The 22,048-nt window shown below is 36.1% G+C and overlaps 1 protein-coding gene across 5 annotated transcripts in view; it reads left to right on the top strand.

Annotated features, from left to right (window-relative positions):
* The window catches only part of ATP2B1 (ATPase plasma membrane Ca2+ transporting 1), a 119,601-nt gene that overhangs the window by 88,720 nt on the left and 8,833 nt on the right, over positions 1–22,048 (top strand). For 3 of the 5 annotated variants that reach the window (XM_024256622.3, XM_054527483.2, XM_054527484.2), the window contains exons 12-20: positions 1,855–2,092; positions 7,552–7,731; positions 8,416–8,503; positions 8,880–8,986; positions 14,554–14,745; positions 14,975–15,188; positions 15,646–15,857; positions 17,476–17,583; positions 19,633–19,815. In XM_024256622.3, coding sequence (XP_024112390.1) covers positions 1,855–2,092; positions 7,552–7,731; positions 8,416–8,503; positions 8,880–8,986; positions 14,554–14,745; positions 14,975–15,188; positions 15,646–15,857; positions 17,476–17,583; positions 19,633–19,815 — 1,522 coding nt within the window. Of the gene's footprint in view, positions 1–1,854; positions 2,093–7,551; positions 7,732–8,415; positions 8,504–8,879; positions 8,987–14,553; positions 14,746–14,974; positions 15,189–15,645; positions 15,858–17,475; positions 17,584–19,632; positions 19,816–20,187; positions 20,302–22,048 lie in introns of all 5 variants that reach the window. The other 2 variants (XM_054527486.2, XM_063712218.1) reach the window with 2 other exon arrangements.

Raw genomic sequence — 22,048 nt, 5'->3', positions numbered from 1 at the left:
TTACATGTGGATTATAAGCCAGTATTAATGAACACTTTACAATTAATTTAAGAGACAAATATATAAATAAATAACTGAAGGCAGCATATAATAAATTGGCACAAAGTTTTTGGGTGAGAGATCACACTGTAGGGATGTGGCATTTAAGATAGATTTTGGTATGAAATGAGAACTTCGAGGTGGGGAAACCACAGCAGAGGAAGGGAGATGGGAATATGCAGGTCATATTGGGGAGGGGAATATCTGGTTATATAGTTCAGCTGAATAGTGATGGGCTTTTGTGGCACACAGGCCATATACAGCTTTCCTCTTGCCACAGTACACTCAGTTACCTGATTTCACTGAAAAGGTTAGAAATCTGTTTCATCCCTGGCTTGCTGGGTAGTAGATAGATGGTTTAGGAGAGAATTTTTTTTAGTTAAAACTGATCAGGCATTGACTCTTTCTCTGCAACTAACTAGCTTCTGGATATGGGGCAGATTCTTCCCTTACTTCCATTTTCCTCGTCTGAGAAAGGGGGTGATGACCACCAACTCTGTGGCACTTAAATGAAATAATGCATACCAACTGTCTAGCATGAAGCCTGGTGGACAGTAAACATACAGCAAGTGTTCCCACAGTAATATTTGCATTTTGTTGTGGAGACTTTTTAAATGTTGGGCTGAGCAGTTAAAATTGAAGTAAGCCAGGTAACGCAAATGAAGTATTTTTTTCTTCAAGTAGTAGAATCATCAAAGCTGTGATTAAAGATAATTCTTGCATCAGGGAACAAGGTGGGTTAGAGGAAAAAAAAAAAAAAAACAAGTAGAGACAGATATCAGTTAAAAGGCTATTGCTATTACAATAGCTGTAGCTTTGTAGCTTGAAGTAAGAACCAGAAGAAAGTAGTAGCAGGAGAAATAAAAAGGAGTGGACACATTGAGGAGGCTGTTCAGAGGAGAAATGTATAGGACTTAGGAGCTAATAGTAGAGAGATGATCAGGAAAAATAAGTATTAAGGTGAAATTTTAGACTTACATCAAAATGATTAGGGTAATGTTGATGCACATTACATGGGCAGTGAAGAGGCAGCTTCCAGTCTTTCATCCATTAAGGTTTAGGTACTGATAAAACATCTGGGTAGAATTTTTCAGCAGTGATGGAAAGCTTTGAAAAACAAAACGGAAGATGTGGATTTGGGAATTACCTCCCTAGAAGCAGGAAGAGATGGCATCATCAAGGGAGAGGAGTATAGAGAGGCATTATGTAAAACAAACTTTAAATAGGTATATAGTATGATTTTTATTCATTAAGTAATGAAAGAAGAGGTAGTAGTGTCACTGAAAATAACTATTTTGGCATTAACTCTCATTCTGATAGAATGCTTATTTTAACAATAAGTTATTTTTTTTCTTTCATGGTTAAAACAATGTAGGTGATGAAACAACATCTCAGGTAAGGGGTTGACTACACTTGGCTTTTTACCTTAAAAGAAGAAAACATTTGTGATTTTGGTATTATTTCAAACTAATGTCTGATTCTGTACCAAATGGTGAAGTATATAGTTTATTCTCCTTTGCCACCCAGGGATTCTTTATGAAAGTTTGAAAGCACTGCATTTCCAAAAGAGAAGGTTTAGAGAAGTTCTAGAGTAACTGATAAATGCAGAACTATCAAATGAGAACCATACATATTGGTTCTGTTTTGTAAAGGGGAGGGTGAAAAGTGAATTTAAGTCTATAAAAATGAATTATATGTAATTCTCTAAATTCCAGATATCAGACCCCATGATTTCTAGGCCTGCCAGTTCACTTAAATGGCATTAACCATTATTTTTTTAAATTATTGATGTTTGGATTCAACATTTCCTTTTAGGTGTTTCAAAATCTTGAGTGCTAATGGTGAGGCAAAAGTGTTCAGACCAAGGGACCGTGATGATATTGTAAAAACTGTGATTGAACCGATGGCATCAGAAGGCTTGAGAACCATATGTCTTGCATTCAGAGATTTTCCAGCAGGAGAACCAGAACCAGAGTGGGATAATGAAAATGATATTGTCACCGGCCTTACATGCATTGCTGTTGTGGGGATTGAAGATCCTGTGAGACCTGAGGTGGTGAAACATTCTGTGTTCTGCATGTGCAGAATCTTATAACTATAGAGGACCTAGGCCTTAATTGTAACCAGTTTTCTAGTAAAATTCTTGGTGTTTGTTATTTTTTTTTTCCTGTGTGAACCCAAGATAAATGAAGTAATGGTACCTACAGTGCATATGCTAGCTTTTATGGTTTTTAAAGACAGCCTCTCTTTGGGATCCTATGTGTTCATAGCACCATAACCTAGCACAGTGCCTTGAAGTGGGTAGAATTTTCAGTTATTATTCATCTTAAATTAAATAATAGGTGCCATTATTTGTTTTCACTGTCTCTAGACTAGCATTGTCTAGTAGAGCTTTCTGTGATAATAGGAATGTTCTGTATATTGTTCAGTACAGTAGCCACTAGCTATGTGTGACTACTGACTTCTAGTTTTCAGTGGCTAGTGCAACTGAAAGACAGGATTTTAAAATTTTATTTAATTCAAATTAAAATATCTTGCTAGTAGTTGTCATATTGGATGGCGTGCAGCTCTGGACTGATTTCCCTCTTTAATTTTTTTTTGCTATTTGGTTTTTCGCCTTTTTTAAGTTTGTTGAACAACTACTGTGTGCCAGGCACTATCCTAAGGTACTAGAGACTTAAGAGTTTTGAGATCTGATCACCGGCCTCAAAGAAGTTACTGTCTTATGTGGGACGAACCAAACACGTGATTATTGCAACCCAGGATGTTAGTACCTTGCTGGATATATACAGAGCGTGTTATATGAGCAGAGAACACGAGTTCCCAACCTAGCCTAATAGCATCTTTTTATTGAGTTCTCACTGTGTGCCATATACTTAAGCCACGTGTTTTACAAGTAATTTTTTTAAATGTCTACCTTTATGAGGTATGCATATTATTACTCTTATTTGGCAGATTTTTAAAAATCAAGAATGTATATAGAGTGTTAGACATGTTTAAAAATACATTTTTAAAAATCGAGAATGTGTAGAGCATAGACCTAGTGTGTTAAAATACCAGCTTTGTCTAAAACACATGTGCTTAAAAGACTACCGTGCTATATTGAACACTGGAGGGGTCAGGTAAGACTTCCTACAGGTTAATTACCTGATCTGATTCTTAAAGAAGGAGGAAGTATTATCTAAACCAAGAAAGAGAGTGAGCAGTTAGGTATATTCTGAGCAAAGAAGCAACATAAATAAAAGCACTAACAGAAAACCACTTTTGTTCAGTGACTTTATCAGCTAATTGATTCAAAACCTAATGTGTAGCACTCTTCTAGGAACTGGAAGTACTGCAGTGACCAGAATAGGCTTGAGATTTATATTCTAGAGGAAGAAGACAGCTAAGTAGGTGGAATGATAGATACACGGACACCGTGTCAAGTGAAAAATGAATTCTGGGAAGAATAAGACTTGGTCCCTGTTCTCACAGGCCTTAAGATATTCTGGGTGGCAGGGTGGCATATCGGGGGGATGACATTAAAGAAGACAATTACAAGTGCAGAAGGGCTATATAAGATATGCACAGTGTAATGAAATAAAGTAATGGAGAGAGACTGCATTAAGAATTTCTGAGGATGTGGCATTTGAGATGCAATTTGATGGTTCATAGTGGGTCTGCCATGTAAATAGCTGCAAGAAGAGCATTCCAAGCAAAACGAGAAATGCAAGTGAAAGTGAGAAAAGTATTTAGCTATTTTAAAGGTGGAAAAGAGGCCAGTGTGGCTATAAATGTAAAGAAGAAAGGGGAGACGAGATGATCTCTGGCCTTACTGGGCTATGAGGGCTCTGAATTTTCTGAAATTCAGGCTGGGAAGTGACATGATTTATGTTGTTAAAATACTATTTTGGGTACATATAAGACAGGAATTAGAGATGAAGAAGAGTAGAAGCAGGGAAGCTAATGAGATTATTGCAGTGATCCCAGGCAAGAGATGATCATGGCTTGGCCCACAGTTGTGGCATAGGAGATGGAAAGAAAGGAATGATTTCAAAGTAAGTGGAGATAGAACCAGTAGGAAGTAATATGTTGGGTTTGGATATACCGTTTTTGACATTGTTGAGGTGTCTGAGACATCCAAATGTATGTCAAGCATTTGGACCTCAGAGCCTGAAAGTGGTCTAGTCTGAAGAAATCACTGATGAAACTAAAGATATTTAGAGAAAGTGTGTAGCTAGGGAAGAAGGCTTTTATGACTAAGAGGTTGTCACAATTAGAAGTCTTATAAAGGAGATGGTCGCTAACCATCTCTATACAAGTTAGAGAACCAGTCTGTAACTTGTATAACTTGGTGGATGATAGAGGGTTACCAATGTAATAAGAGAACCAGAAACAGCAGCCTGTTGAGAGATTAAGATAAATTTGGTTTGGGGTTTTGTAATTTCAAATGCTTATAAAATAGCCAGGTGGGTAATGTTTGCCATGTGGTCACAGGAGAATCATTCAAAGGTTGTTTTTTTATTTTGTCTTGTTTTTGTTTTTTTTAAGGAAGGAGTCTTCCTATGTTGCCCAGGCTGGAACACAGTGGCTTTTCACAGGCAGGAGATCATGGTGCACTGCAGCCTCAAACTCCTGGCCTCAAGCAGCCTCCCACCTCAGCCTCCTGAATAGCTGTAATTACAGGCATGCACCACGGTGCCTGGCTTTTCAAAGTTCTCTACATTGACTTACGGTTTAAACTTTAACATGAAATCAGGGTATCTGCAACTTTCATTCTTTGGAAGACAAATCAGTCTGTTATCATGCTCTTGGCATTGCAGTTGATGGAGAGTTTTATCTTTTTTAAAGCATGTAAATGGCACTTGTTTTTCAGTATCACAAAATGAGATGGGTATTTACATACTAAATTGAGACGATGTAATATGAAACAGTTTTCTCTGAGTTTATTTTGTACAGTGCAGTTCTGGTGGAGGGATTCTTGAATAATTAGATGTCTAGAACAAATCCAGTTTTTATTACATATGTATAAGTTCTTGGCCTTGCTTTAGTTTCTTATATGTAAAAGTAGAGATAGTTTGTGAGTTTTAAGCTGAAAGCATCTGATGATTAGTAGGCAGTTAATAAATGTTAGTGTGCCTTCCTTATGTATTATTTGCCACATAGTTTTAACCTGAGACCAATTTCTCCCTTTTACTCATTGTTTCCCTGTCCAGATGATCCTGGGATACTACCTAATCAAGGACTGCTTAGATATAAAAATTTAAGATAGATTTTATCTCAAATGAGATAACAGGAGATATATACATTTATGAAACAGACAAGTGTTTTTAGTGTCAAATACTGATTTTTTTGAAAAAATAATCTAAGCAGGCCCTGTCCTTTTGCTCATCACTCTGGCACTAGGACCTAAGCACAGTGCCTGGCATTCAGTAAATATTAGTTTGAGTAAATGCACGTGATGTCCCCCTCCAATGATTTGAATCACTAAGAGTTGACTGGGTAGAGGGAAATAACTTTTATGATGTAAATCTTAAAACTTATAGATAAATATGTATTTAAATTACAATTAATTACATTGCATACATGTTTTAAAACATGGTACCCTGGGCCGGGCATGGTGGCTCATACCTATAATCCCATTACTTTGGGAGGCTGAGGCAGACAGATCGCCTGAGCTCAGGAGTTCAAGACCAGCCTGGGCAACATGGTGAAACCCCATCTCTACCAAAAATACAAAAAATTAGCTGTGCATGGTGGTGTGTACCTGTGATCCCAGCTACTCAGGAGGCTGAGGTGGGAGGATCACTTGAGCCTGGGAGGCAGAGTTTGCAGTGAATCAACATTGTACCCCTGTACTTTATCCTGGGTGATGGAGTGAGATCCATCTTTAAAAAAAAAAAAGTACCTTGTCTGGAATGTACACCCCTTAGAAAATGTACCTTGCTATTATCCCAAAGATATTTAATTCAGCAGTTCAGTAAATACTTAGCTCCAGTTACATGCCTGGTGCTTATTTGTTAAATGAACAAAAGGTATACTAGGTATTGGTGATGCAAAGATAAGGTAAAGGTCCTACCTTCAAGAAGCTCATTGAAGATTCAGGTAAACAATAACTATAGTATGACTTAATGACCTGTAATAGAGGTATATATATATAAGATGAAGGTGCAGTTTTGTCTAGGTAGACCAAGAAAGCTCCAGATAAGTTAGATTTACACTGGATTTAGGATAGACTTCACAAACAGCTAGGCTGCAGTCCAAAGTTAGCCTTCAGTCAGGTTATCTTTGTTGGGCAGGGGGAGTTAGAAACATTTAAGTATGAAGAGATTACGCACAAATCTGTGTTTCTTTCTTTTGCAGTTACAGGTTCTGTTAACATTGGGCTCTCATTCCATCATGGCAGAAATAGGCTAGAGCTAAATAGCTCTTTCATTAGGCATTTGTCTCGGGGGTTTGTCATTTTCAGCATATTTTCTTTATGTATGTTACCTCCATGATCCTGTAGGCATTTTAATTTGCAACCCCTGCTCCAGTAGGATCCATGTGGATTTTCTGGTTATAGAAAAGCAGGAAAAGATTTTCTAGGTGAAAGGAACTGTAGTAGCACAGGCACAAACAGTGATTCTGTTATACTGAGAACTTTGTGGTTTGTGTGTAACAGCTGAAGAATCATCATATATTTTAAGAAAGTGTATTTCTGTTTAAAAAATAAAATAAAAAACTCTACCATCAAGTATATCATATGTTTTAAAGGAGGAACAAACTTAAAGGCAGGGTACCAATTAAAAAGCCTCTGCAGTAGGTTGGGCAACAAGCAACAGAGACATGATGCAGGGCAAGTTTGAAGTAGAATCCACAGGACTTAACTGGCTTCTAAGGATGTAGGATAAGAGAGCTGAAAGAAGAGGTACAGGTGACTCTTAGGTTTCTGCTAGATAGGTAAAGGAAGCATGGTTTCACTTTTAGACACCTGAATCGATACCCACTTTTCAGGTGGAACTATGACTCCTCTTACAGTGAGGTAGGGGCAGGATGTGGATTCTAAAGTCATTAGAATATGATGGAATTAGATGGAAATTGAAGGTATGGGAGTAGGTAAGGTAACACTTAAAAGATATGGATTGTGAGCCACCCTTAACCCTAAACGAAAGAATACCAACATTTTACTAGTGTAATCTGGGTAGTAAAACCAGAAGGGTAGAAAGCCAACCAGAAAAGAATTGCTTAATGGTTGCTGGGGGAAAGGGTGCTTTAAAAAGCCTTCTGTAAATAAATACTGCAAACAAATTAGTAGATGACAACTGAAAACGAAGCCTGAGCTAAGTCTGGCAGTGGAATTGGAAAGAGATTATTGAAAATAGTGCAAGAAATGTTGAGTATTGGAAATGAAATCAATCATTATTAAGTCATTGTATCATTGTCATCATTTGAGGGACTATAAAGTAATGCAGTTGTGTGCAGTGAAATATTTTTCCCTGTAAAAATACCAAATTAACTTTGTAATTTTTTTTTTTTTTTAATGTAAACCAGGTGCCAGATGCAATTAAAAAGTGTCAGAGGGCTGGAATTACTGTGCGGATGGTCACTGGTGATAATATTAATACTGCTCGGGCCATTGCTACCAAATGTGGTATTTTACATCCTGGGGAAGATTTTCTGTGCCTAGAAGGTAAAGATTTTAACAGAAGAATACGAAATGAAAAAGGAGAGGTAAAGATTTATTATTATTTTGTTTTTGGTTGACAGATGTTTAATATATTAGGAAATTAATTCAACAAACACATATTGAATATGCACTATGTTAGGCACCATGCATGAAATAAATGCAGTCTATACCTTAGGAAGCAAAATTCTAGTGTTCTAAGGGATAAAAGAGAGAAGTTAATAAATTGGTACTAAAGGGAATAAGCATTTCTTGCTATGAATGCTATATGAAAGTAGCGGCAGTGAATCTAGGCCAATTTCAGAAGTACAGTATGTATAAGGGAGTAATGGGAGATGGGTTGGAAAGGCTGATATGGAGCATATTTTAGGGGACCCCAAACTCTCTGAACTTCTTATGCTAAATTAAGGAAGTTCTATTTTCATAGGCAGTAGGGGGATTTTTAAAATTTGGTCTTATAATGATATATAAAAAACAGTGGCTTTTAAACTTGAGTATGCATCAAAGTCACCTAGCAAGATTATTAAAACACAGATTGCTGGGCCTGCCCCACAGTGTTCGCTAAGATATCTGGGTCCATGCCCAAGAATTCACGTTTCTAACAAGTTCCCAGGAGTTTCTGATTGTTCTGTGGACCACACTTTGAGAGCTACTGATAAATATGCCAGATAGCTCATTAGGATTTAAGAAACTATGTTTGGGCATATTTTAACTTTGATAAACACTTATAGATTGAGCAAGAGAGGATAGACAAGATTTGGCCAAAGCTTCGAGTACTTGCAAGATCATCTCCTACTGATAAGCATACACTGGTTAAAGGTAAGTAGATTTTTCAGTTATTTCACAATTTCGTAATACAGAAATGTGTTCTGCTTCCCAAAATAGTAATAACTGATTATTAGATTGAGTCATGGATATCATCTGTTTTAATAAAATCTAAATACATTTCCTTTGATACCTTAGGTAAATTGTGTTCTTAAGTGATTATCTTAAGTGTTTAAAACAGGATATTGCTCTGAATATACCCATAGTTTCTGAAGTAGGTTCTCACCCAACATCTAAGCAATTTCCATTTTTATGTTTGTTTATTTATTTTTAACCTTCAGTCTATAAAACCGACTAGTCAGGATATTCTTCAGAATCATCTTATTAAAGAGTAATGTTTTTATAACACAAATATTTGCTTGTATTTAAGGTATAATTGACAGCACTGTCTCAGACCAACGCCAGGTTGTAGCTGTGACTGGTGATGGTACAAATGATGGCCCAGCACTAAAGAAAGCAGATGTTGGATTTGCAATGGTAAGAATTTACTCATTCAAATATCCAAATGTAATTTACTGACTGGTTTGTTTGTTTGTTTGTTGACTAAATTACTATGGATTTTAAACACTGTCCCTCAAGATTAGTTTGAAGGATAATTAATATGCCTAAATTGGTTTATAAGTCTAATTCGTTTATGCATTAGCTTTATTTGATGTCATGAAATCTGACTAGATTGTTTCTTTTGAACAATTTAATAATATTGTATGTTGGCTTTGTATTCTGTTAATTTTTTAATGTCTGTCAACTTACCTGAAGCTTTTAATAACCCTTTTACGCAGGACACAGGCTTAGAACATTTGTGTGTATTTAAATTAAAAATATAATTGAAACTCTTCCATTCATCTACTCAGTTACTCTTCAGTTATTTAAAAAGTAATTGAATACCATCATTTTATATATAATCTTTTTTGATTGAAAAAATCCTACCTACTTGTTTTCCCCAAAGTCCTCAATTTAAGTATTTTATTTTCTTTGAGTTTCATTTTATTTTTGGAAAATACTGGTTCATAATCACAATTCTCAAATCCAGAACTATCAGGAAACTGAAATTTTTAACCTAAATTTTGCAGCAGACTCATTTGATTGCAAAATTTGTTCTGAACTGATGTGAGGCTGTTATTTGTCCTACTTAGTGTGAATATTCATAGCCATTGTGGAGATTTTAATGTGATTTTTATGGGGTGCTAAGCTCTTTTGGGAAAATTGAGATATAAGGTTATGTGTCTCATTATCTTTCCAAACTATGAGAGACTGAATTCCAAATCACAATCTGGCCCTAAGGTTTTCAGATGAGAGATTGTTTTTGTGTACAAATGTTTATTTGCATAATTTGTCCCCCTGATATTTTGCTGCTAAAATGGAAATTTAGAAGATCTACCATGGTGGCAGCCTTTCAACAGGAGTGAGAGAGATGAGGAAAGGAAATTATGGGTAAATTTCCCTCAATCAAAAGCAGTGAATCCAAAGATCCCCCGCCCTACCCCATCCCAAATTTAAATGGTTGGCAGCTGCATTGGTAGGAGCTTCTGAAGACATGTGAAGCATAGCTGAAGAGGTCTATGGAATAATTAAGTGCTCTTCCTTTTGCTCTAGGCAAACAGGCTCATTCCCTTTAGGAACATAGGATCGCTCACTGCCGCTCTTGAGCATTTAGCAGGATTCTTATTGCTATTTACATTCTGACAGCTGACCAGAAAGGCAGTTATGTAAAATGAATTTTAAAATAAAAAAAGCTTTCTTTCCAAAACTTGAATGTAAGACAGATACGATGGGCTTTAAATAAATACAGGTAAATATAATCAAACAAATACACAATACAATGGCTGGTTGGTTAGTGTTTTTTAAGCTCTTCACAGTTTTAGGCCCAGTTGTACCACTTTTTTTTTTTTTTTTTTTTTTAATGATAACATCAAAAGTCTAAATTTAGTTCAAAAACAGGCTGGCCATGATGGCTTACACCTGTAATCCCAGCACTTTGGGAGGCTGAGGCGGGCGGATCACATAAGGTCAGGTGTTCAAGAACAGCATGGCCAACATGGCAAAACCCCATCTCTACTTGAAAAAAAAAAAAAAATACAAAAATTAGCTGGGTGTGGTGGTCGCGCCTGTAATCCCAACTATTTGGAAGGCTGAGGCATGAGAATCACTTGAACCCAGGAGGCGCAGGCTGCAGTGAGCCAAGATGGCACCACTGCACTCCAGCCTAGGTGACAGAGCGAGACTGTCTCAAATAAATAAATAAATTTAGTTTAAAAACAGAGAGAAACTGTAAGTGCTTGGTAGCTTGGACTTGAAACTACTCTTGTTTAAGCTTGAATTTACTTTGGTTTTGCATTTGTACAGTTAAAACTTAAAGACAAACGTATTGTCTTAGAGGTTTTTTTAGTTACAAGAAATCGCTGTTGATAATTTCTTTCTAAATGTATCTCCTGTTTTTCAGGCAGATATAGCATTTTAGAGCATACTTTCTTGATTTGTTGATCTATAGATAAAGTGTGTGTTCTGCTTGTGTGTTTGACCCTTTGTATCCATGGATTCTGCATCCGCAGAATCAAGCAACTGTGGATCGAAAATATTCGGGACAAAAATATGGATGGTTGCATCTGTAGTGAACATGCGCAGACTTTTTCTTGTCATGATTCCCTAAATAATACAGTATAACAATTATCTACATAGCAAGTTTTGGTCAAAGGAGAGAATCCTTGTCACATGATATTATTCTTGCCAAAAATTAGTTAACCATGTATAGAGATACTGCTATCATCAAAGACTGAATCTCATGGTGTAATCCAATAATCAGATACATCTATGGTAGTATAACCTAAGGTAATTAAAATACTTTTATTTTAAACTTTATTTGGATTAATGCGGGACTCCAAGTATTGAGACTGTGTCCAGTATTCCAGTCCAGGAACATTAGAAGTGAAGAGTTGCTGTCTCCTAAAAATTCACAGCACATGGAAATAATCACAGGACAGTGACAGGTGTCTCAGGCAGAAGTCCTTGACTCTGCCTGTAGAGACTGGGAAAGGTTTTCTGGAAGAGGTGCCAGTTCAGCCGAGGGAAGGAGAGGAACCAAGAGGCCCTCATTCATCAGTGAATTATGTACAAGTTGTTCAATCTAACTAGAAGAGGTTGCGGTGCTGTAATGAGATACGAAGCTAGAAGAATTCACAGGGGGCCACATTAAAAAGGCCTTGAATGCCATGATAAGGAATATTTTTTCTCTTATCCTGTAGATGAACATTTGCCAAGCCTATTTCTGATGAAGTAAGTTTAGAGACTCACTATGTGATATCATATGACTCCTAGAAGCTAATTTTTAAAAAGCAGTTTAACCTTTTGTGATTGAAAGTTTTCCAGACTTGTTTCATCATAGAACTAGTTTTTATTTGAATACCAATTAACACCATAGAGTTACTTTTAGAAATTTTAAGGATTTTGAGCAAGGGAATGGTGAGATTTGCATTTGTATAATATGGGTATGATGAGAATCAAGAAATCCCATTGAGTTTAAGTGTGTTTAATATATGGGATATTGGCCAGGCACGGTGGCTCACACCTGTAATCCCAGCACTTTGGGAGGCCGAGGTGGGTGGATCTCTTGAGGTCAGGAGTTCGAGACCAGTCTCGCCAACATGGTAAAACCCTGTCTCTACTAAAAATACAAAATAGTGGGTGTGGTGATGTGTGCCTGTAATCTCAGCTACTCCGGAGGCTGAGGCAGGAGAATGGCATGAACCCAGAAGGCAGAGCTTGCAGTGAGCTGAGATCGCGCCACTGCACTCCAGCCTGGGCAATAGAGCGAGACTCTGTCTCAAAAAAAAAAAAAAAGTGGGACATTAAAAGTAAAATATTCACATTGGGAGCTGGAGACTAAGATTCTAAAATAAGATTGTTTTTTCATTGAGTATTTTGAGAAAGGTTTCATCTGAACTTCGTGTTTATCAAAACAATGTATGCGTAGCATTTAAAAGGTCAGGTAGTTCTATAAGACTTAAAAGCAAGTTCCCTGCCACATACCAAATTTTTGGCTCCCAAAGGAAACTGTTTTAGCTGCTGCTTTTCCTTAGTTATGTACCTTTATCTCTCTAAATCACATGATTCTGGTGCTTTTTGATTTTTTTAATATAAGGCTTTAACTACTGACTTTCATTAATGAAGATGAGGACTTAATGCTTTCACAAGCATATAGACCACATTCACCCCATATACCTTCATGCTCACTACCCATCCCATCATCTGCCAGCAGAGTTATATCATAATTTAGATTTGATCAATATTCAGTCCTTACTGTGACTGTAAATGCTGTTTCAACCTGATCTGTGTGGTCTACTGTAATTACTTTTCCTTCCTTACACAGCTTTTTATGTTCCCTATAATTTGTTGTCTTTTACTTGCTTTCTTTTAATTTTTATTTGGTTTGTTTGAATTTTTTTGGCTTAGTTTTTCTATGTACTTAACTAATTCATCCCCAAATTCTCTGTTGCATACATCAGAGACCTTTAGCACTCTTACCAGTTTTAGTTTCTAAGAGATAGGTCTCTCAACATCTTTCAATGTGCTTTAATCTGCACTCGCTGTTTGCTAGCCTTGCTGCACAGCTGTCTTCTTGGTCTCCATACCTGAGGATTTTCTTTATCTCTCCTTTGTGTTGGATCTTGTACTTCATGAATTCGGTGGCATCATCTTCTTTGGTTTATTCCCTTATCTGGTGGAGTCATCTTCTCCATCTGCTTCCTGAGAAAGGGTTTGTCTTAGTCCATTTTGTATTGCGATAACAGAATATCTAAGACTTAATAATTCATGAACAATAAAAGTTTATTTGACTTGAGGTTCTGGAAGTGAGTAAATCCAAGAGCCAGGGTGCCAGCATCTGGTGAGGGCCTTCATGCTGTGTCATGTCATGGGAGAAGGGCATGAGAACACCACACGTGAGCACAAAAGCAAGAGGGGGTCAAACTCACCTTTATAACGATGTCACTCTTGATAATGAAATCACTCCCAAAATAATGATATTAATCCATACATGAGGGCAGAGCCTTCATCATGATATCACCTCTGAGTTTCTATGTCTGCACTTGGTTGATTGGAGATTACGTTTCCAACACATGAATTTGGGGAACGCTTTCGGCTCGTGGCAAGGTTCATGAGGATAAGCTTTTTGATAATTTTTTAGTGAATCCTACTCCCTTCTGATTACTGCCTTGTCTATCTGCAAAGATAACCAGTATCCTGAAGATTATTCCTTTTGCCTGTTTTTGAACTTTGTACGGAAGAGTCATACATTATGTGTTGAGTTCATCTTCTTTATTCAGCATTGTGTTTGTGAGATCATTTATGTTAATATAGTTGTAATTCACTCATTTTATTAATCCACAATTTATTAATTACCCCATTCTCCTGTTGATGACATTGTTATTAGTTTGAAGCTTCTAAATGCGTCTTCAGTAGACTTTCAAGAGATCTTCCTTTTTTTATTCCTAGCTTCACCCCTACTTCCAGTGCCACGTAAATCTGCCAAGTCCGGAGCTGACGGGGGTTCTGTTGTCGGGGGGAAAGGGGGAGCTACTTCTGCTTTCTCTACACTTGGATTAGGATTCAGCTTTCTTGTGTCTGCTGAGTTACTTACCATTTGGCTATCTGCTTTCTAGCCTGTAAGGTTTTATGGGTTTTTTTTTTTTTTTTTGGTAGAATCTCCTTTTCCTCTAACTGTCTTCATAGAGTTTGTTTGCTTTTTATTAATAGATACCTTTTTGTGTGGCTTTTGGAAGGAACTTGGGTAATGTCTTTGTTCATACCTCCATTTTTAACCCAACTTGAACCTTATTTTTAATACTTCATTCTTTGTTTGATTTCTGCTAAACCAGAATGTCTTTCCTAGTAATATCTTAGAATAACTCTGTTACCTTCTTTTAGTGTAAATTTAAGTAATATTTATTAGGTATAATGGTAAACTTTTTGTTTATTAAGTGTGTATTTTTTGACTATTTGAAAGTTATACTTAAAACATTTAGTCTAATTCACAAAATCTTTTTTAACAGGGTATTGCTGGAACTGATGTAGCTAAAGAAGCATCCGATATTATTCTCACAGATGACAACTTTACAAGCATTGTTAAAGCAGTTATGTGGGGACGAAATGTCTATGACAGCATCTCAAAATTCCTTCAGTTCCAACTTACTGTTAATGTAGTGGCAGTGATTGTTGCTTTTACGGGCGCCTGCATTACTCAAGTAGGTGATGACTTGTCTATCAAAACTTGTTTACTTTAAATTTAAAAAGTATATTAAATGCCTTTTAAAAAATACTTAATATTTAAGCTGAAGCTTAATATTTTAGGTTAGTTAATATAAAAATATAATCCTGTTCTGTTTCTCAAGTTTTTAAACCCTAAAGGCTTCCTGAGAATTGCTGAGCCCCTGAGTAGTTGTGAATGTCTATTAGGAAACATATCTTTTCTAGGACTCACCGCTTAAGGCTGTGCAGATGCTGTGGGTAAACCTCATAATGGATACACTCGCTTCCCTGGCTCTGGCAACGGAACCACCCACTGAGTCTCTCTTGCTTCGGAAACCTTATGGTAGAAATAAGCCTCTCATCTCACGTACAATGATGAAGAATATTTTGGGTCATGCATTCTATCAACTTGTAGTAGTCTTTACACTCTTATTTGCTGGTAAGAATTCAGTGTCTAATAAAGCTTCAGTTAATTGTTTCTTTTCCAAGCTAATCATCCAAGATGTTATAATGTTACACATTTTCAAGAGCCTAAATTCTATTCCTGACTTCCCATTTATCTTTAATTTCTTCTTAATCAGTGAGTGCTTAGTAAATTTGGGGAGACAATAAGCTAGATAGTAGAATAAACAGGAGAATAAACAGTCCTGATGTCTTATCCTGGCTCTCCACTAATTTAGATATGTGATCCTGAGATTATCACCATAGTTTTGGGAGCTTCTGTTTCCTTGCCTATAAAACAAAAGAGTTGTACTAGATAATCCCAGGTTTCTCTAGCTCCTTCCATGCTGCCATTTCAGATCAAATAAAAGGTCTAGCTAAGTTTTAATTTGTATACCTCCTTGAAATCTTATTTGGTATGATAATTACAAAATAGTCATTTTTCATTCTTTCAGGAGAAAAGTTTTTTGACATTGATAGTGGAAGAAATGCTCCTTTGCATGCTCCTCCTTCAGAACATTATACTATTGTTTTTAATACCTTTGTGCTGATGCAACTTTTCAACGAAATAAATGCCCGGAAAATTCATGGTGAAAGAAATGTATTTGAAGGAATCTTTAACAATGCCATCTTCTGCACAATTGTTTTAGGCACTTTTGTGGTACAGGTGGGTAACTGGAAAAGATAGTTTCAAATTTGCCTGTTAAATGGGAGACATTAGGTAAACACCTTGTTCTAGCAATCACTTGTGTGGAACATGTGTGGAACTATTGCCTTGGTGACATATATAATATCATGGTGATTTAAGGTATATGTTAAAGAATATGGAAACTGAATCTCCTGTTCTTAGAAGTAAATGCCACAACCAACTAGACAAACAGTTTTATTTCTTCCAACTGTAAAGTGAAAGATATTATTTCTTAGGAAACAAAGTCAGCCAATCAATTAATTGTTTCCCAGCATTTTAGTATTCTTTTTACATCCCACATTATACCAAAAAAAAGATCAGGTTTAAATTTAAAAAAAAATTAAGATCACTTGTACAAATACATATTGAACTCTTTTCATGCTCATTATTTTCTTGATTTATAAAAGAAAATTACTTCAGTTTTATATCTCTACTAAAATCCAGATCTGGTTGTCAAATCAGTTGTATTCTAATTGGGCTACTAAGAAAGCAATTGGAAATCTATCTGTACAAGTGCACAAATTAACTTAAAAAATAGGGGAACCGAGAAGTAAAAATCACTTGAATTTGAATAAAGTAGAGCTAAAAAAAAAAGGAATTGTAACTTTAAGGTTTTAAAATGTTAACTACCAAAATTATTTTTGATTTTAATATTTGGGAACTACTTAACTGCCATATCAAAGGCCTGTCAGACTCACAGGAGGGTGAATGTTGTTAATTGATTCTTTTTAAAAAAAATTATTTATTTTTTAATTAAGACGGGGTCTTGCTGTGTTGCCTAGGCTGGTCTTGAATTCCTGGGCTCAAGCAATCCTCTCACCTCAGCCTCCAAAAGTGCTAGAATTACAGGTATGAGTCACCACACCCAACCCCAGTTAATTCTTAATATTTCCGTGCACACTATTTTAGGCCTTTTAGAATAACAAGCAAAACATAAGCACTGTATTATGAATTTATATTCATCATCAGACCTCACTCTTTTCATAAAGGAGAGCAAATCTGGGATCACCTCACCTGAGTTAGCCCATATTTCATAGAACTTTCCAAGTTGCCTTTCTTCTCTTACAGTCTGTTTGTATTTATCTTAGTATGTCTAAATGTTAACTAGAAATAAACAGCTATGTGGAATTTTTTTAATATTGCGTATTTTTCCAGTAACATACAGTCTTTTCTACAAAAGAGTACTATATTTTGAGAAAGGCATAAATTATTTGAAGAATTGTACTAAATATAGGGGAATGTAGTTGCTTGGGGTTATATTGGAAACAGTATAAAATTATTATTCTTGGTCATAAGAATTTCACTTTTTAGTAAGCGTAATTTAAACATGAAATACGCATGCATTAAAAACATTGGGCAGAGATTTTACTTTATTTCAGTTGTCTTTTTTTTTTTTTTTTAAGAGGGAAAGTGGACTGGAGGGGAAAGAGGAAAGGTCTATTTCAGTTGTCTTATTTTCAGTTGTGACTAATATAATACAATTCATCAGAATAGTGGTTGTTCATCTTGTTTTAGAGGACATAAATTTGATTTTTTTTAAGTATATGAATTTTGAAATTTAAGATTTAAGTAAATTTACTCTTGATTATTCCTCCAGATAATAATTGTGCAGTTTGGTGGAAAACCTTTCAGTTGTTCAGAACTTTCAATAGAACAGTGGCTATGGTCAATATTCCTAGGAATGGGAACATTACTCTGGGGCCAGGTAAAAATTTCATCAGTTTTTGTTTAAACCTAAAGTGATTTTTTTTTTTTAATTTCTAGTATGTATTTTCTTTAACAGTTTCATTACTTGATTCTAAATCGTTAATGTGGTGAGTAAAGAGAGGGCATTCAAAGATAAGTTTTTTTAATGTTGTATTAGTTCCAGTATGTCACTTGTTCATTATGATTATGCCTGTACTATAAAATACTATCCTAACTTTTTATGTAGTTTTTTTAACTTGTTTTTTAGAAGAAGTTTTGTAGCAGTTGTTAAAAATGATGTATTTATAACTGGTTAGGATGCTAATATCTGTATCTTTTACTCTATAACCTATTTTTACATTTTCAGAAAAAATTTTTTTACAACAATGTAAAAAATACATGGCCGGGTATGGTGGCTCACGCCTGTAATCCCAGCACTTTGGGAGGCCGAGGCGGGCGGATCACCTGAGGTAAGGAGTTTGAGACCAGCCTGGCCAACATGGTGAAACCCCGTCTCTACTAAAAGTATAAAAATTAGCTGGGCATGGTGGCAGGCGCCTGTAATCCCAGCTACTTGGGAGGCTGAGGCAGGAGAATTGCTTGAACCCAGGAGGCGGAGGTTGCAGTGAGCCAAGATCGCGCCATTGCACTCCAGCCAGGGAGAGAAGAGCGAGACTTCATCTCAAAAAAAAAAAAAAAAAAAAAAAAAACCGTTGTCATTTTGTTCTGTAATTTAATCCAGTATGCAGCATAGGAAAAACTGACCTTAGAGAATGTTTTTATAAAAATAATGTCACCTGGAAAAAGGGGTCACAAAATGATGTTTTAGATTTGAATTGAATAGCTTTAACAGTGTATATATAAAATAAAGTGCCTGAAATAAGAGATACACCTCATATTTACTGTAGGCAGCTTACTTGCAAATACATGTCATTATTTTTTAAATGTGACAGTGATTTATGCATTGTTCATTTTAAGCCCATTACTATAAAACTAAGTTATAGAAAATCTATACTACCATTTTCATAGATGAAGGTTAATATATATTATGGCATATAATTTGCATGAGCTAATTTATTGTCATTCTGCAAATCAGTGAAACCAGACTTTCAGGTTTTCCTTAAATTTAGCCCAGTCTTTACATCTTTCTATCTCTTCTTTTTCTTAACTATGTTTCTAGATTCTGAGGTTTCTTTTCTTATCTATTTTGAGTACCTCATTAATACAGATCATCTTTTAAGTAAGACCCATACTAAATGTACCATGGTAGAACAAGCACTGCCTTTGGTGGTCGGGAGACCTAGGTTCCTAGTCACTCCATGAACAAGTCACTTTATGTGCCTTGAAGCCTATTTCACTGTGGTGAAATGAGGTGGGTGTACTAGAAGTTCTCCAAGCAGAATTCTATAGCTGACTACATGCTTGTTTCTCCCTGATAAACCCAACTGCTGCCTTAGAGAATGGATGTTAACACATAAGCTAATATATGTGTATTGGTGTTTCTTGTATCCTTTGTGTTTTCTAGGACATCTGTTTTCGTTTGGCGTCATCAATCAGTACTAATCTAATTTTAAACTGTTGCATTTAAAAAAAAAATGTAACAAAACTATTTTCAATGTAACCTTAATGATTTTTTAAAAAATTTTATACATTTTCTTCTCATTGAACTCTGACAGCATTAATGAAATGTAAACATGTTTTGCGTCTAGTAAGACCACCTGCCATTTTCATTGTATTCGAAATAAATAGGACTTTTTAAGTAAATACATATATCAGAGCATGGTTTTACAATGTACTGTCTTGAATGTCCTGATGAAAATATGAAAAATGTAATCAGGTTAATTTTCATTTAGGAAAACTTTTTATCCTTCAAACTCAAATCTTTTGTGTAGCTAAGAGAAGAATGTATTTTGCTCTGGGAGAGAAAGACTAATCAACAGGATCCCATTACTTCATTGGTAAAGATAGTCGGATACTCTCACCACTTTTAATACCTTTAGTATTACAGTTGATCAGCTTACCTTTACTTGATATGATTTATTTCTAAGTTCATTCCCCTGTGTTGTAGCTTATTTCAACAATTCCAACTAGCCGTTTAAAATTCCTCAAAGAAGCTGGTCATGGAACACAAAAGGAAGAAATACCTGAGGAGGAATTAGCAGAGGATGTTGAAGAGATTGATCACGCTGAAAGGGAGTTGCGGCGTGGCCAAATCTTGTGGTTTAGAGGTCTGAACAGAATCCAAACACAGGTATGGGCCTGGTAGAGAGGTAGGAGAGATGATGGGAGCCAGGGCTTTTTGACCTGGGGAGGAGGTTCGAGTGTGCTCCTTAAACTTCCTCTCTAGCCTTCCCAACCCACAAATTGTATTTTCTTGAAAAGTAATACTGGTGCCTGGAATGAGTGAGACTTTTAACTGATTATGAAAGAATGTGTCTATATGCCCCAAGCTCCTTTTTTCCTAGCTCCCCCACCCCCCACTTCATCTCAAAATGCTATTCTTGCCTATGTGCTGTGTAAAAAGTGCCTTTTTCTTTTTATATGTTGATAGATGGAATGGTCCTTTCTCTTGTTCTCTCTCTCTCTTGCTGAGCAAGCTGTCACAATCTCTGATTCCTTGCAGATGGATGTAGTGAATGCTTTCCAGAGTGGAAGTTCCATTCAGGGGGCTCTAAGGCGACAACCCTCCATCGCCAGCCAGCATCATGATGTAACAAATATTTCTACCCCTACACATGTAGTGTTTTCCTCTTCTACTGCTTCTACTACTGTGGGGTGTGAGTGTGTGTTCCTAAGTGCATGAAATTAACATTTCCTACTTCACACACCTAACGTTTCTCATTTTCTCCTTAATGTTTGAATTCATTGTTCAGGCTTTTTCATAAAGCTTTCTTTTCGTAAAGTGGATTGAGACCTCAAAGTGTTGTCGTTGTTGTTTTATTTCTTAGAGGGCTAGATAACAGGTGGAACAATTGCAACCAAAGATTAGATGCAATCTGTGAGCTTGTCTCTGTGCTAACTCTGATAGTTAATATGGGGAATAAAATTGTAGCTTAGAACTTGTGAAACTACTATAAATTTTTGGGTATATGCCTTTAAACATGTTTATATTGCATGTTTCCTAAAAGCATGTGATTTGAAACTCATCTAACAGAACCAGGAAATTGCATTTTCAAAGCTAAGAATAAACTTAGCATTTTGACTTTTGTCCAATTTGGAAAGTAAGTTAGTAGCCTGAAGACAAGTTTTCAGTATGTATAGCCAGTTGCTTGCCTTCTTAACCTGAACTTTGCCTTGCTTTGAATTTTTTTTTTTTTTTTTTTTTTTTGCTTGATTGTGGGGTGGTTTCAGGGGAAATCACTGTGTAAATTTAAAAAGTTTCTGTGGTATTTATGGTTTGGGGTGGTTTTTTTTTTCCATTTGTATAGTCAATTTAGTTAAAAATTGCATCATACTGTTAAGTTTCAGAAGTAGGAAAAGTATACTATTGATTAATTGTTGAACCAACAAATGTTGTAATTTTCAATAATTGACTAAAATAACGTTTTCTTTCAGGTTTTTAGTAAATAGCAAACTTTCTAAAAGCCTTATAAGCTATAAATCTTACTGAGAATTCATGGTGCGTTCTCAGTATATTGGAGGCATTAAAGATGTAAACCCCAAAATTTACGGAAATACCTAAGGTTAGCCTTGAAGTAGACAGAGACATATCTTTTCCATTTGGTCTCCAGCCAGCAAAGGACTAGAGGAACCTTGAGAAGCTGCAGAGAGGATGAATTAAGGGAGAAAACAGTGCAGACTTTCCACTTAATGCCTGTTTGTTGCCTATTTACTTAAGTATATTTTCATTTGATATTTTTTAAAATGTGGTGAAACAGGCACAGTAAGAACTGTCCCTGTTTTACAGGTGTGAAAACTGCCTTAGAGTTTAAATAACTTCTCTATGGCTAATAAGCAGAGGCCGCATGATGTAAAGCAAAGTGTTCCAAGTGACTCTCTAACATTAAGATATTAAATTTACATAGAGGGACAGCTAGAACTCTTCCTTTTAAAAATTACCTACCTGAATAAAATGGTAACCATAAATTGCCTGGCCTTATGCCTGATACAATAAAAATGCCTCTTCCTCCCTGTATCTATGGATTTCAAACTATGCCTCTCTCTCTAGAGCTCCTTACCACCTAGCCCTAGATGGTAAATGTTCCACAAGCCTTTATGGAAGGCCTACCATATGTCAGAACTATGCTGGAACCTCCAGAACCTGCAGCCTAGTAAAGGACAAAAACAAATAGTTGGAAATTTCTACATGGTAGTAAAACACAAACTGTCTTAACAGGGTCCTTAGCCTACCCTGGAAAGTCAAGAAAAATTGCCTGAAGGAGGTGACTCCCAAGATGACCCTTGATAGAATTCACCAAATGAGGCCTCAGTGATTATAATCTGGTACTAAAAGAGGAATAAACTAAGGGATTGATAATAGTCTG

This window comes from Pongo abelii, chromosome 10, assembly GCF_028885655.2.
Source record: "Pongo abelii isolate AG06213 chromosome 10, NHGRI_mPonAbe1-v2.0_pri, whole genome shotgun sequence".
In the NCBI taxonomy this organism is placed as follows: Eukaryota; Metazoa; Chordata; class Mammalia; order Primates; family Hominidae; genus Pongo; species Pongo abelii.
Note: the sequence above shows the minus strand (reverse complement) of the source record. Positions and strands in the feature narration are given on the sequence as shown.